Here is a 20,612-nt window from a genome sequence, read left to right on the forward strand (position 1 = left end):
ATTCAGTCTGACTCTTCTCTCTGTGTGTGTGTGTGTGTGTGTGTGTGCAGGAGGAGATGGGTCGTGCTCAGATCATCATCCTTCACGGTCATCAGTTAGCCGCAAGTCATCACTACGCTCTGGCTCTCATCGTCCAGCGCTGTAATGAGCTGCGCTATCAGTGTGACACTCTGACAACTGCCCTGCGCAACAAACACACCTCACTCACACACACACACACACTGCAGCTGCACCTTGAGGAGGTATGCACCCACACACACACACATATATATTAATAGTGTAATTAATAGCAAATATTAATAACAGCACAACTAAGGAAACCATCTGAGTCACTGTGTTCATTGTGTGTGTGTGTAGGTGGTACGTTGGTGTGATGAGAGTGTGTATCTGTTGGCTGGTCAGATGGTGGATAAATTCCAGTCTAAAGAAGGAGCTCAGGAAGCTCTGATTGACATTGAGGGACTCCTGGAGTCCAAACCAACACTCAGCTACACTACTGACACACACATACCTGAGATACAGGTACACACACACACACACACACACACACACACTTACCTACATGACTGATGTCAAATGTCAGTAAACATACATGAACACATATACAACCCCGATTCCAAAAAAGTTGGGACAAAGTACAAATTGTAAATAAAAACGGAATGCAATGATGTGGAAGTTTCAAAATTCCATATTTTATTCAGAATAGAACATAGATGACATATCAAATGTTTAAACTGAGAAAATGTATCATTTAAAGAGAAAAATTAGGTGATTTTAAATTTCATGACAATAACACATCTCAAAAAAGTTTGGACAAGGCCATGTTTCCCACTGTGAGACATCCCCTTTTCTCTTTACAACAGTCTGTAAACGTCTGGGGACTGAGGAGACAAGTTGCTCAAGTTTAGGGAGAGGAATGTTAACCCATTCTTGTCTAATGTAGGATTCTAGTTGCTCAACTGTCTTAGGTCTTTTTTGTCGTATCTTCCGTTTTATGATGCGCCAAATGTTTTCTATGGGTGAAAGATCTGGACTGCAGGCTGGCCAGTTCAGTACCCGGACCCTTCTTCTACGCAGCCATGATGCTGTAATTGATGCAGTATGTGGTTTGGCATTGTCATGTTGGAAAATGCAAGGTCTTCCCTGAAAGAGACGTCGTCTGGATGGGAGCATATGTTGCTCTAGAACCTGGATATACCTTTCAGCATTGATGGTGTCTTTCCAGATGTGTAAGCTGCCCATGCCACACGCACTAATGCTACCCCATACCATCAGAGATGCAGGCTTCTGAACTGAGCGCTGATAACAACTCGGGTCGTCCTTCTCCTCTTTAGTCCGAATGACACGGCGTCCCTGATTTCCATAAAGAACTTCAAATTTTGATTCGTCTGACCACAGAACAGTTTTCCACTTTGCCACAGTCCATTTTAAATGAGCCTTGGCCCAGAGAAGACGTCTGCGCTTCCGGATCATGTTTAGATACGGCTTCTTCTTTGAACTATAGAGTTTTAGCTGGCAACGGCGGATGGCACGGTGAATTGTGTTCACAGATAACGTTCTCTGGAAATATTCCTGAGCCCATTTTGTGATTTCCAATACAGAAGCATGCCTGTATGTGATGCAGTGCCGTCTAAGGGCCCGAAGATCACGGGCACCCAGTATGGTTTTCCGGCCTTGACCCTTACACACAGAGATTCTTCCAGATTCTCTGAATCTTTTGATGATATTATGCACTGTAGATGATGATATGTTCAAACTCTTTGCAATTTTACACTGTCGAACTCCTTTCTGATATTGCTCCACTATTTGTCGGCGCAGAATTAGGGGGATTGGTGATCCTCTTCCCATCTTTACTTCTGAGAGCCGCTGCCACTCCAAGATGCTCTTTTTATACCCAGTCATGTTAATGACCTATTGCCAATTGACCTAATGAGTTGCAATTTGGTCCTCCAGCTGTTCCTTTTTTGTACCTTTAACTTTTCCAGCCTCTTATTGCCCCTGTCCCAACTTTTTTGAGATGTGTTGCTGTCATGAAATTTAAAATGAGCCAATATTTGGCATGAAATTTCAAAATGTCTCACTTTCAACATTTGATATGTTGTTTATGTTCTATTGTGAATACAATATCAGTTTTTGAGATTTGTAAATTATTGCATTCCGTTTTTATTTACAATTTGTACTTTGTCCCAACTTTTTTGGAATTGGGGTTGTAGTAATATGCATGTGTGTGTGTGTGTGTGTGTGTGTGTGGTTGTCAGGCTCAGGTGACAGCAGTGATGGAGAAGTTCTCCTCAGTGCAAGTGATGCTGGAGAACAGACAGGCATGTTTGCGTAAACTCACCTGTGTTCAGGTGAGACCCATCCAGCCTGTCTCCCCGAGACCTGAGAGCCCGACCAGCCTCAAATCCCCGCTGTTCTCCCCCAAACACAGTACGCCATCATTACCACCTTCACCATCAGCACCATCATCATCATCATCATCTTCATCACAAATAGAGTTCCAATATTACACTGGTTTACTTTCAGAGTTTTACAGCATTATTACAGCATTATTACAGTGTCACTAGAGTATTACAGCATTGTTCCATCATCATTACAGTAATATTAACCCGTAAACCTGCATCTGTTTCCTCTGTTTAAAAAATCTTTTTCCTGTTACACCACAAGATGATTCAGAACTTCTAGTTGCGTACTGGGGTGTTTCAGTACTGCAGTGTTGTGAATGTCTCAGTGTCACACTCCTCTCTGTCCTCAGGTTTTGATGTAAACTCCAGTCTGAAGTTCTCCTTTGATCTCTCTCTCCCGGGAAAAAGAACTGCACGCAAGAACAACTGCACCAAGAAGGTGAGACTGTGGAATTCTGTCAGTCATCCACATGTGTGTCAGTTTGGGCATAACTCTGTGTGTGTGTGTGTGTGTGCGCGCGCGCACAGATTGAGGTGAAGCATGAGGAGAATCATGGTGGTGTGTGTCAAGAAGCAGAGGGAGCAGAGAACCCTGAACAGCATCGATGGTCTGAACACACACACACACACACACACACACACACACACACACACACAGAGGATGTCACTTGTCTCACTTTGTCTCGTTTGTATCACTGTATATCACACGTGTGTGTGTGTGCATGCGTGCTGCAGTCATGTGATGAAGGAGCTGATTGACACAGAGAAGCTTTATGTGGAGGAGCTGCTCAGTGTTCTACTGGTGAGAAACACAATAATAACACACACTGGGTGTGTACAGCTAATGTGTGTCTGTGTGTGCATTTTTTAAATATTACTGAGGTCCAAATGTCACCACAAGGAGAGTAAAATCTGATTATCTTGACTGTGTGGGGACATTTCGATGGTCCCCACAGGGTTGTTGTTTAACAAAAACTTTTAAAAAGCCAAAAAAGTTCCCCTTTCATGACTGAGGTTAGGTTTCAGTGCAGGTACAGCATTAATGAACTGCATTAACAAGTATGCCAATCAGGAGTCCTCAGAAGGATAGTCAGACGAGTGTGTGTGTGTGTGTGTTAGGGTTACAGAGCTGAGATGGATAACCCCACTTTGTCTCACATCCTGCCATCAGAGCTGAAAGACAAGAAGGAGGTTTTATTTGGAAATCTGCCAGAAATTTACAAATTTCACAGCAGGTATAAACACACACACGCACCACTGTCTCCATGGGCTGGATTCTAAACATAACTTAAAATGGCCTCATGACTGTGTGTGTTAGAATATTTGTTCAGGATCTGGAGAGCTGCAAGGAGACTCCGGAGAGAGTGGGAGCAAGGTTTCTAGAGAGAGTGAGCAGGAAACACACTAATACACACCGTGATATACACAGTACACACACTAATACACACCGTGATATACACAGTACACACACTAATACACACCGTGATATACACAGTACACACACTAATACACACCATGATATACACAGTACACACACTAATACACACCGTGATATACACAGTACACACACACTAATACACACCGTGACATACACAGTACACACACTAATACACACCGTGATATACACAGTACACACACTAATACACACCGTGACATACACAGTACACACACTAATACACACCGTGATATACACAGTACACACACTAATACACACGGTGATATACACAGTACACACACTAATACACACCGTGACATACACAGTACACACACTAATACACACCGTGACATACACAGTACACACACTAATACACACCGTGACATACACAGTACACACACTAATACACACCGTGACATACACAGTACACACACTAATACACACGGTGATATACACAGTACACACACTAATACACACCGTGATATACACAGTACACACACACTAATACACACCGTGATATACACAGTACACACACTAACACACACCGTGATATACACAGTACACACACTAACACACACCGTGATATACACAGTACACACACTAACACACACCGTGATATACACAGTACACACACTAACACACACCGTGATATACACAGTACACACACTAACACACACCGTGATATACACAGTACACACACTAATACACACCGTGATATACACAGTACACACACTAATACACACCGTGATATACACAGTACACACACACTAATACACACCGTGATATACACAGTACACACACTAACACACACCGTGATATACACAGTACACACACTAACACACACCGTGATATACACAGTACACACACTAACACACACCGTGATATACACAGTACACACACTAATACACACCGTGATATACACAGTACACACACACTAATACACACCGTGATATACACAGTACACACACTAATACACACCGTGATATACACAGTACACACACTAACACACACCGTGATATACACAGTACACACACTAATACACACCGTGATATACACAGTACACACACTAATACACACCGTGATATACACAGTACACACACTAATACACACCGTGATATACACAGTACACACACTAATACACACCGTGATATACACAGTACACACACTAACACACACCGTGATATACACAGTACACACACACTAATACACACCGTGATATACACAGTACACACACACTAATACACACCGTGATATACACAGTACACACACTAATACACACCGTGATATACACAGTACACACACTAACACACACCGTGATATACACAGTACACACACTAATACACACCGTGATATACACAGTACACACACTAATACACACCGTGATATACACAGTACACACACTAATACACACCGTGATATACACAGTACACACACACTAATACACACCGTGATATACACAGTACACACACACTAATACACACCGTGATATACACAGTACACACACTAACACACACCGTGATATACACAGTACACACATACACACCGTGACATACACAGTACACACACTAATACACACCGTGACATACACAGTACACACACTAATACACACCGTGATATACACAGTACACACACTAACACACACCGTGATATACACAGTACACACGCACTAATACACACCGTGATATACACAGTACACACACTAATACACACCGTGATATACACAGTACACACACTAATACACACCGTGATATTCACAGTACACACACTAATACACACCGTGATATACACAGTACACACACTAACACACACCGTGATATACACAGTACACACACTAACACACACCGTGATATACACAGTACACACACTAATACACACCGTGATATACACAGTACACACACTAATACACACCGTGATATACACAGTACACACACTAATACACACCGTGATATACACAGTACACACACACTAATACACACCGTGATATACACAGTACACACACACTAATACACACCGTGATATACACAGTACACACACTAACACAGACCGTGATATACACAGTACACACACACTAATACACACCGTGATATACACAGTACACACACTAATACACACCGTGACATACACAGTACACACACTAACACACACCGTGATATACACAGTACACACGCACTAATACACACCGTGATATACACAGTACACACACTAATACACACCGTGATATACACAGTACACACACTAATACACACCGTGATATTCACAGTACACACACTAATACACACCGTGATATACACAGTACACACACTAACACACACCGTGATATACACAGTACACACACTAACACACACCGTGATATACACAGTACACACACTAATACACACCGTGATATACACAGTACACACACTAATACACACCGTGATATACACAGTACACACACTAATACACACCGTGATATACACAGTACACACACACTAATACACACCGTGATATACACAGTACACACACACTAATACACACCGTGATATACACAGTACACACACTAACACAGACCGTGATATACACAGTACACACACACTAATACACACCGTGATATACACAGTACACACACTAATACACACCGTGACATACACAGTACACACACTAACACACACCGTGATATACACAGTACACACACTAACACACACCGTGATATACACAGTACACACACAAATACACACCGTGATATACACAGTACACACACTAACACACACCGTGATATACACAGTACACACACAAATACACACCGTGATATACACAGTACACACACACTAATACACACCGTGATATACACAGTACACACACACTAATACACACCGTGATATACACAGTACACACACTAATACACACCGTGACATACACAGTACACACACTAATACACACCGTGACATACACAGTACACACACTAATACACACCGTGATATACACAGTACACACACTAATACACACCGTGATATACACAGTACACACACACTAATACACACCGTGATATACACAGTACACACACTAACACACACCGTGATATACACAGTACACACACAAATACACACCGTGATATACACAGTACACACACACTAATACACACCGTGATATACACAGTACACACACACTAATACACACCGTGATATACACAGTACACACACTAATACACACCGTGACATACACAGTACACACACTAATACACACCGTGACATACACAGTACACACACTAATACACACCGTGACATACACAGTACACACACTAATACACACCGGTGATATACACAGTACACACACTAATACACACCGTGATATACACAGTACACACACACTAATACACACCGTGATATACACAGTACACACACTAACACACACCGTGATATACACAGTACACACACTAACACACACCGTGATATACACAGTACACACACTAACACACACCGTGATATACACAGTACACACACTAATACACACCGTGATATACACAGTACACACACACTAATACACACCGTGATATACACAGTACACACACTAATACACACCGTGATATACACAGTACACACACTAACACACACCGTGATATACACAGTACACACACTAATACACACCGTGATATACACAGTACACACACTAATACACACCGTGATATACACAGTACACACACTAATACACACCGTGATATACACAGTACACACACTAATACACACCGTGATATACACAGTACACACACTAACACACACCGTGATATACACAGTACACACACACTAACACACACCGTGATATACACAGTACACACACACTAATACACACCGTGATATACACAGTACACACACTAATACACACCGTGATATACACAGTACACACACTAACACACACCGTGATATACACAGTACACACACACTAATACACACCGTGATATACACAGTACACACACACTAATACACACCGTGATATACACAGTACACACACTAATACACACCGTGATATACACAGTACACACACTAACACACACCGTGATATACACAGTACACACACTAACACACACCGTGATATACACAGTACACACACTAATACACACCGTGATATACACAGTACACACACTAATACACACCGTGATATACACAGTACACACACTAATACACACCGTGATATACACAGTACACACACACTAATACACACCGTGATATACACAGTACACACACACTAATACACACCGTGATATACACAGTACACACACTAACACACACCGTGATATACACAGTACACACACACTAATACACACCGTGATATACACAGTACACACACTAATTACACACCGTGACATACACAGTACACACACTAATACACACCGTGATATACACAGTACACACACTAACACACACCGTGATATACACAGTACACACGCACTAATACACACCGTGATATACACAGTACACACACTAATACACACCGTGATATACACAGTACACACACTAATACACACCGTGATATACACAGTACACACACTAATACACACCGTGATATACACAGTACACACACACTAATACACACCGTGATATACACAGTACACACACACTAATACACACCGTGATATACACAGTACACACACTAACACACACCGTGATATACACAGTACACACACACTAATACACACCGTGATATACACAGTACACACACTAATACACACCGTGACATACACAGTACACACACTAATACACACCGTGATATACACAGTACACACACTAACACACACCGTGATATACACAGTACACACGCACTAATACACACCGTGATATACACAGTACACACACTAATACACACCGTGATATACACAGTACACACACTAATACACACCGTGATATACACAGTACACACACTAATACACACCGTGATATACACAGTACACACACTAACACACACCGTGATATACACAGTACACACACTAACACACACCGTGATATACACAGTACACACACTAATACACACCGTGATATACACAGTACACACACTAATACACACCGTGATATACACAGTACACACACTAATACACACCGTGATATACACAGTACACAGACACTAATACACACCGTGATATACACAGTACACACACACTAATACACACCGTGATATACACAGTACACACACTAACACACACACCGTGATATACACAGTACACACACACTAATACACACCGTGATATACACAGTACACACACTAATACACACCGTGACATACACAGTACACACACTAACACACACCGTGATATACACAGTACACACACACTAATACACACCGTGATATACACAGTACACACACTAACACACACCGTGATATACACAGTACACACACACTAATACACACCGTGATATACACAGTACACACACACTAATACACACCGTGATATACACAGTACACACACTAATACACACCGTGATATACACAGTACACACACTAACACACACCGTGATATACACAGTACACACACTAACACACACCGTGATATACACAGTACACACACTAATACACACCGTGATATACACAGTACACACACTAATACACACCGTGATATACACAGTACACACACTAATACACACCGTGATATACACAGTACACACACACTAATACACACCGTGATATACACAGTACACACACACTAATACACACCGTGATATACACAGTACACACACACTAATACACACCGTGATATACACAGTACACACACTAACACACACCGTGATATACACAGTACACACACACTAACACACACCGTGATATACACAGTACACACACTAACACACACCGTGATATACACAGTACACACACTAACACACACCGTGATATACACAGTACACACACTAATACACACCGTGACATACACAGTACACACACTAATACACACCGTGATATACACAGTACACACACTAACACACACCGTGATATACACAGTACACACGCACTAATACACACCGTGATATACACAGTACACACACTAATACACACCGTGATATACACAGTACACACACTAATACACACCGTGATATACACAGTACACACACTAATACACACCGTGATATACACAGTACACACACTAACACACACCGTGATATACACAGTACACACACTAACACACACCGTGATATACACAGTACACACACTAATACACACCGTGATATACACAGTACACACACTAATACACACCGTGATATACACAGTACACACACTAATACACACCGTGATATACACAGTACACAGACACTAATACACACCGTGATATACACAGTACACACACACTAATACACACCGTGATATACACAGTACACACACTAACACACACCGTGATATACACAGTACACACACACTAATACACACCGTGATATACACAGTACACACACTAATACACACCGTGACATACACAGTACACACACTAACACACACCGTGATATACACAGTACACACACACTAATACACACCGTGATATACACAGTACACACACACTAATACACACCGTGATATACACAGTACACACACTAACACACACCGTGATATACACAGTACACACACTAATACACACCGTGATATACACAGTACACACACTAATACACACCGTGATATACACAGTACACACACACTAATACACACCGTGATATACACAGTACACACACACTAATACACACCGTGATATACACAGTACACACACACTAATACACACCGTGATATACACAGTACACACACTAATACACACCGTGATATACACAGTACACACACTAACACACACCGTGATATACACAGTACACACACTAACACACACCGTGATATACACAGTACACACACTAACACACACCGTGATATACACAGTACACACACTAATACACACCGTGATATACACAGTACACACACTAATACACACCGTGATATACACAGTACACACACTAATACACACCGTGATATACACAGTACACACACTAACACACACCGTGATATACACAGTACACACACTAACACACACCGTGATATACACAGTACACACACTAACACACACCGTGATATACACAGTACACACACTAATACACACCGTGATATACACAGTACACACACTAATACACACCGTGATATACACAGTACACACACTAACACACACCGTGATATACACAGTACACACGCACTAATACACACCGTGATATACACAGTACACACACTAATACACACCGTGATATACACAGTACACACACTAATACACACCGTGATATACACAGTACACACACACTAATACACACCGTGATATACACAGTACACACACTAACACACACCGTGATATACACAGTACACACACACTAATACACACCGTGACATACACAGTACACACACTAACACACACCGTGATATACACAGTACACACACACTAATACACACCGTGACATACACAGTACACACACTAATACACACCGTGACATACACAGTACACACACTAACACACACCGTGATATACACAGTACACACACACTAATACACACCGTGATATACACAGTACACACACACTAATACACACTGTGATATACACAGTACACACACTAACACACACCGTGATATACACAGTACACACACTAATACACACCGTGATATACACAGTACACACACTAATACACACCGTGATATACACAGTACACACACACTAATACACACCGTGATATACACAGTACACACACACTAATACACACCGTGATATACACAGTACACACACTAACACACACCGTGATATACACAGTACACACACACTAACACACACCGTGATATACACAGTACACACACACTAATACACACCGTGATATACACAGTACACACACACTAATACACACCGTGATATACACAGTACACACACACTAATACACACCGTGATATACACAGTACACACACTAATACACACCGTGATATACACAGTACACACACTAACACACACCGTGATATACACAGTACACACACTAACACACACCGTGATATACACAGTACACACACTAACACACACCGTGATATACACAGTACACACACTAACACACACCGTGATATACACAGTACACACACTAATACACACCGTGATATACACAGTACACACACACTAATACACACCGTGATATACACAGTACACACACACTAATACACACCGTGATATACACAGTACACACACTAATACATACCGTGATATACACAGTACACACACACTAATACACACCGTGATATACACAGTACACACACACTAATACACACCGTGATATACACAGTACACACACTAACACACACCGTGATATACACAGTACACACACACTAACACACACCGTGATATACACAGTACACACACACTAATACACACCGTGATATACACAGTACACACGCACTAATACACACCGTGATATACACAGTACACACGCACTAATACACACCGTGATATACACAGTACACACACTAATACACACCGTGATATACACAGTACACACACTAATACACACCGTGACATACACAGTACACACACTAACACACACCGTGATATACACAGTACACACACACTAATACACACCGTGATATACACAGTACACACACACTAATACACACCGTGATATACACAGTACACACACTAACACACACCGTGATATACACAGTACACACACACTAACACACACCGTGATATACACAGTACACACACACTAATACACACCGTGATATACACAGTACACACACACTAATACACACCGTGATATACACAGTACACACACACTAATACACACCGTGATATACACAGTACACACACACTAATACACACCGTGATATACACAGTACACACGCACTAATACACACCGTGATATACACAGTACACACACTAATACACACCGTGACATACACAGTACACACACTAACACACACCGTGATATACACAGTACACACACACTAATACACACCGTGATATACACAGTACACACACACTAATACACACCGTGATATACACAGTACACACACTAACACACACCGTGATATACACAGTACACACACACTAACACACACCGTGATATACACAGTACACACACACTAATACACACCGTGATATACACAGTACACACACACTAATACACACCGTGATATACACAGTACACACACACTAATACACACCGTGATATACACAGTACACACACACTAATACACACCGTGATATACACAGTACACACACTAATACACACCGTGATATACACAGTACACACACACTAATACACACCGTGATATACACAGTACACACACACTAATACACACCGTGATATACACAGTACACACACTAACACACACCGTGATATACACAGTACACACACACTAATACACACCGTGATATACACAGTACACACACACTAATACACACCGTGATATACACAGTACACACACACTAATACACACCGTGATATACACAGTACACACACTAACACACACCGTGATATACACAGTACACACACTAACACACACCGTGACATACACAGTACACACACACTAATACACACCGTGATATACACAGTACACACACTAACACACACCGTGACATACACAGTACACACACACTAACACACACCGTGATATACACAGTACACACACTAATACACACCGTGATATACACAGTACACACACTAACACACACCGTGATATACACAGTACACACACTAATACACACCGTGATATACACAGTACACACACTAATACACACCGTGATATACACAGTACACACACACTAATACACACCGTGATATACACAGTACACACACACTAATACACACCGTGATATACACAGTACACACACACTAATACACACCGTGATATACACAGTACACACACTAATACACACCGTGACATACACAGTACACACACTAATACACACCGTGATATACACAGTACACACACACACTAATACACACCGTGATATACACAGTACACACACTAATACACACCGTGATATACACAGTACACACACACTAATACACACCGTGATATACACAGTACACACACACTAATACACACCGTGATATACACAGTACACACACTAATACACACCGTGACATACACAGTACACACACTAATACACACCGTGATATACACAGTACACACACACACTAATACACACCGTGATATACACAGTACACACACAGTAATACACACCGTGATATACACAGTACACACACACTAATACACACCGTGATATACACAGTACACACACTAACACACACCGTGATATACACAGTACACACACACTAATACACACCGTGATATACACAGTACACACACACTAATACACACCGTGATATACACAGTACACACACACTAATACACACCGTGATATACACAGTACACACACTAACACACACCGTGATATACACAGTACACACACTAACACACACCGTGACATACACAGTACACACACTAACACACACCGTGATATACACAGTACACACACACTAATACACACCGTGATATACACAGTACACACACACTAACACACACCGTGATATACACAGTACACACCCTAATACACACCGTGATATACACAGTACACACACTAACACACACCGTGATATACACAGTACACACACACTAATACACACCGTGATATACACAGTACACACACACTAATACACACCGTCATATACACAGTACACACACTAATACACACCGTGATATACACAGTACACACACACTAACACACACCGTGATATACACAGTACACACACACTAATACACACCGTGATATACACAGTACACACACACTAATACACACCGTGATATACACAGTACACACACACTAATACACACCGTGATATACACAGTACACACACTAACACACACCGTGATATACACAGTACACACACTAACACACACCGTGATATACACAGTACACACACACTAATACACACCGTGATATACACAGTACACACACACTAATACACACCGTGATATACACAGTACACACACACTAATACACACCGTGATATACACAGTACACACTCTAATACATACCGTGATATACACAGTACACACACTAATACACACCGTGATATACACAGTACACACACTAACACACACCGTGATATACACAGTACACACACACTAATACACACCGTGATATACACAGTACACACACTAATACACACCGTGACATACACAGTACACACACTAATACACACCGTGATATACACAGTACACACACACACTAATACACACCGTGATATACACAGTACACACACTAACACACACCGTGACATACACAGTACACACACTAACACACACCATGATATACACAGTACACACACACTAATACACACCGTGATATACACAGTACACACACACTAATACACACCGTCATATACACAGTACACACACTAATACACACCGTGATATACACAGTACACACACTAATACACACCGTGATATACACAGTACACACACACTAACACACACCGTGATATACACAGTACACACACACTAATACACACCGTGATATACACAGTACACACACACACTAATACACACCGTGATATACACAGTACACACACACTAATACACACCGTGATATACACAGTACACACACTAACACACACCGTGATATACACAGTACACACACACTAATACACACCGTGATATACACAGTACACACACACTAATACACACCGTGATATACACAGTACACACACACTAATACACACTGTGATATACACAGTACACACTCTAATACATACCGTGATATACACAGTACACACACTAATACACACCGTGATATACACAGTACACACACTAACACACACCGTGATATACACAGTACACACACACTAATACACACCGTGATATACACAGTACACACACTAATACACACCGTGACATACACAGTACACACACTAATACACACCGTGATATACACAGTACACACACACACTAATACACACCGTGATATACACAGTACACACACTAACACACACCGTGACATACACAGTACACACACTAACACACACCGTGACATACACAGTACACACACACTAATACACACCGTGATATACACAGTACACACACACTAACACACACCGTGATATACACAGTACACACACTAATACACACCGTGATATACACAGTACACACACTAACACACACCGTGATATACACAGTACACACACACTAATACACACCGTGATATACACAGTACACACACACTAATACACACCGTGATATACACAGTACACACACTAATACACACCGTGATATACACAGTACACACACTAACACACACCGTGATATACACAGTACACACACTAATACACACCGTGACATACACAGTACACACACTAATACACACCGTGATATACACAGTACACACACACACTAACACACACCGTGATATACACAGTACACACACTAATACACACCGTGATATACACAGTACACACACTAATACACACCGTGATGTACACAGTACACACACTAATACACACCGTGATATACACAATACACACACACTAATACACACCGTGATATACACAGTACACACACTAATACACACCGTGATATACACAGTACACACACTAATACACACCGTGACATACACAGTACACACACTAATACACACCGTGATATACACAGTACACACACACTAATACACACCGTGATATACACAGTACACACACTAATACACACCGTGATATACACAGTACACACACTAATACACACCGTGATGTACACAGTACACACACTAATACACACCGTGATATACACAATACACACACACTAATACACACCGTGATATACACAGTACACACTCTAATACACACCGTGATATACACAGTATACACACACTAATACACACCGTGATATACACAATACACACACACTAATACACACCGTGATATACACAGTACACACACTAACACACACCGTGATATACACAGTACACACACTAACACACACCGTGACATACACAGTACACACACTAACACACACCGTGATATACACAGTACACACACACTAATACACACCGTGATATACACAGTACACACACACTAACACACACCGTGATATACACAGTACACACACTAATACACACCGTGATATACACAGTACACACACTAACACACACCGTGATATACACCGTACACACACACTAATACACACCGTGATATACACAGTACACACACACACTAATACACACCGTGATATACACAGTACACACACTAACACACACCGTGATATACACAGTACACACACTAACACACACCGTGATATACACAGTACACACACTAACACACACCGTGATATACACAGTACACACACACTAATACACACCGTGATATACACAGTATACACACTAATACACACCGTGACATACACAGTACACACACACTAATACACACCGTGATATACACAGTACACACACTAATACACACCGTGATATACACAGTACACACACACTAATACACACCGTGATATACACAGTATACACACTAATACACACCGTGACATACACAGTACACACACTAATACACACCGTGACATACACAGTACACACACACTAATACACACCGTGACATACACAGTACACACACTAATACACACCGTGATATACACAGTACACACACACACACTAATACACACCGTGATATACACAGTACACACACTAATACACACCGTGATATACACAGTACACACACTAACACACACCGTGATATACACAGTACACACACTAATACACACCGTGATATACATAGTACACACACTAATACACACCGTGATATACACAGTACACACACTAATACACACCGTGATATACACAGTACACACACTAATACACACCGTGACATACACAGTACACACACTAATACACACCGTGATATACACAGTACACACACTAATACACACCGTGACATACACAGTACACACACTAATACACACCGTGATATACACAGTACACACACTAACACACACCGTGATATACACAGTACACACACACTAATACACACCGTGATATACACAGTACACACACACTAATACACACCGTGATATACACAGTACACACACACACTAATACACACCGTGATATACACAGTACACACACTAACACACACCGTGATATACACAGTACACACACACTAATACACACCGTGATATACACAGTATACACACACTAATACACACCGTGACATACACAGTACACACACTAATACACACCGTGACATACACAGTACACACACTAATACACACCGTGACATACACAGTACACACACTAATACACACCGTGATATACACAGTACACACACACACTAATACACACTGTGATATACACAGTACACACACACCCTAATACACACCGTGATATACACAGTACACACTAATACACACCGTGATATACACAGTACACACACTAACACACACCGTGATATACACAGTACACACACTAATACACACCGTGATATACACAGTACACACACTAATACACACCGTGATATACACAGTACACACACTAATACACACCGTGATATACACAGTACACACACTAATACACACCGTGACATACACAGTACACACACTAATACACACCGTGATATACACAGTACACACACACTAATACACACCGTGATATACACAGTACACACACACTAATACACACCGTGATATACACAGTACACACACACTAATACACACCGTGATATACACAGTACACACACTAACACACACCGTGATATACACAGTACACACACACTAATACACACCGTGATATACACAGTACACACACACTAATACACACCGTGATATACACAGTACACACACACTAATACACACCGTGATATACACAGTACACACACACACTAACACACACCGTGATATACACAGTACACACACACACTAACACACACCGTGATATACACAGTACACACACACTAATACACACCGTGATATACACAGTATACACACACTAATACACACCGTGACATACACAGTACACACACTAATACACACCGTGACATACACAGTACACACACACTAATACACACCGTGACATACACAGTACACACACTAATACACACCGTGATATACACAGTACACACACACACACACTAATACACACCGTGATAGACACAGTACACACACTAATACACACCGTGATATACACAGTACACACACTAACACACACCGTGATATACACAGTACACACACTAATACACACCGTGATATACACAGTACACACACTAATACACACCGTGATATACACAGTACACACACTAATACACACCGTGACATACACAGTACACACACTAATACACACCGTGATATACACAGTACACACACTAATACACACCGTGACATACACAGTACACACACTAATACACACCGTGATATACACAGTACACACACTAACACACACCGTGATATACACAGTACACACACACTAATACACACCGTGATATACACAGTACACACACACTAATACACACCGTGATATACACAGTACACACACTAACACACACCGTGATATACACAGTACACACACACTAATACACACCGTGACATACACAGTACACACACTAATACACACCGTGATATACACAGTACACACACTAATACACACCGTGATATACACAGTACACACACACTAATACACACCGTGATATACACAGTACACACACACTAATACACACCGTGACATACACAGTACACACACTAATACACACCGTGATTTACACAGTACACACACTAATACACACCGTGATATACACAGTACACACACTAATACACACCGTGATATACACAGTACACACACTAATACACACCGTGATATACACAGTACACACACACTAATACACACCGTGATATACACAGTACACACACACTAATACACACCGTGATATACACAGTACACACACACTAATACACACCGTGATGTACACAGTACACACACTAATACACACCGTGATATACACAATACACACACACTAATACACACCGTGATATACACAGTACACACTCTAATACACACCGTGATATACACAGTATACACACTAACACACACCGTGATATACACAGTACACACACACTAACACACACCGTGATATACACAGTACACACACACACTAATACACACCGTGATATACACAGTACACACACACTAATACACACCGTGATATACACAGTACACACTCTAATACACACCGTGATATACACAGTACACACACTAATACACACCGTGATATACACAGTACACACACTAACACACACCGTGATATACACAGTACACACACACTAATACACACCGTGATGTACACAGTACACACACTAATACACACCGTGACATACACAGTACACACACTAATACACACCGTGATATACATAGTACACACACACACTAACACACACCGTGATATACACAGTACACACACTAATACACACCGTGATATACACAGTACACACACTAATACACACCGTGATGTACACAGTACACACACTAATACACACCGTGATATACACAATACACACACACTAATACACACCGTGATATACACAGTACACACACTAATACACACCGTGATATACACAGTACACACACTAATACACACCGTGACATACACAGTACACACACTAATACACACCGTGATATACACAGTACACACACACTAATACACACCGTGATATACACAGTACACACACTAATACACACCGTGATATACACAGTACACACACTAATACACACCGTGATGTACAGAGTA

The 20,612-nt window shown here is 41.2% G+C and overlaps 1 protein-coding gene across 1 annotated transcript in view; it reads left to right on the plus strand.

Moving 5' to 3' along the window:
• The window catches only part of LOC132873516 (proto-oncogene DBL), a 44,271-nt gene that overhangs the window by 8,174 nt on the left and 15,485 nt on the right, over positions 1–20,612 (plus strand). The window contains exons 8-15 of the mRNA XM_060909173.1: positions 51–242; positions 358–522; positions 2,259–2,430; positions 2,756–2,844; positions 2,934–3,013; positions 3,141–3,207; positions 3,525–3,640; positions 3,724–3,793. Coding sequence (XP_060765156.1) covers positions 51–242; positions 358–522; positions 2,259–2,430; positions 2,756–2,844; positions 2,934–3,013; positions 3,141–3,207; positions 3,525–3,640; positions 3,724–3,793 — 951 coding nt within the window. The remainder of the gene's footprint in view (positions 1–50; positions 243–357; positions 523–2,258; positions 2,431–2,755; positions 2,845–2,933; positions 3,014–3,140; positions 3,208–3,524; positions 3,641–3,723; positions 3,794–20,612) is intronic.

Source organism: Neoarius graeffei, chromosome 25 (assembly GCF_027579695.1).
Source record: "Neoarius graeffei isolate fNeoGra1 chromosome 25, fNeoGra1.pri, whole genome shotgun sequence".
Lineage (NCBI taxonomy): Eukaryota > Metazoa > Chordata > Actinopteri > Siluriformes > Ariidae > Neoarius > Neoarius graeffei.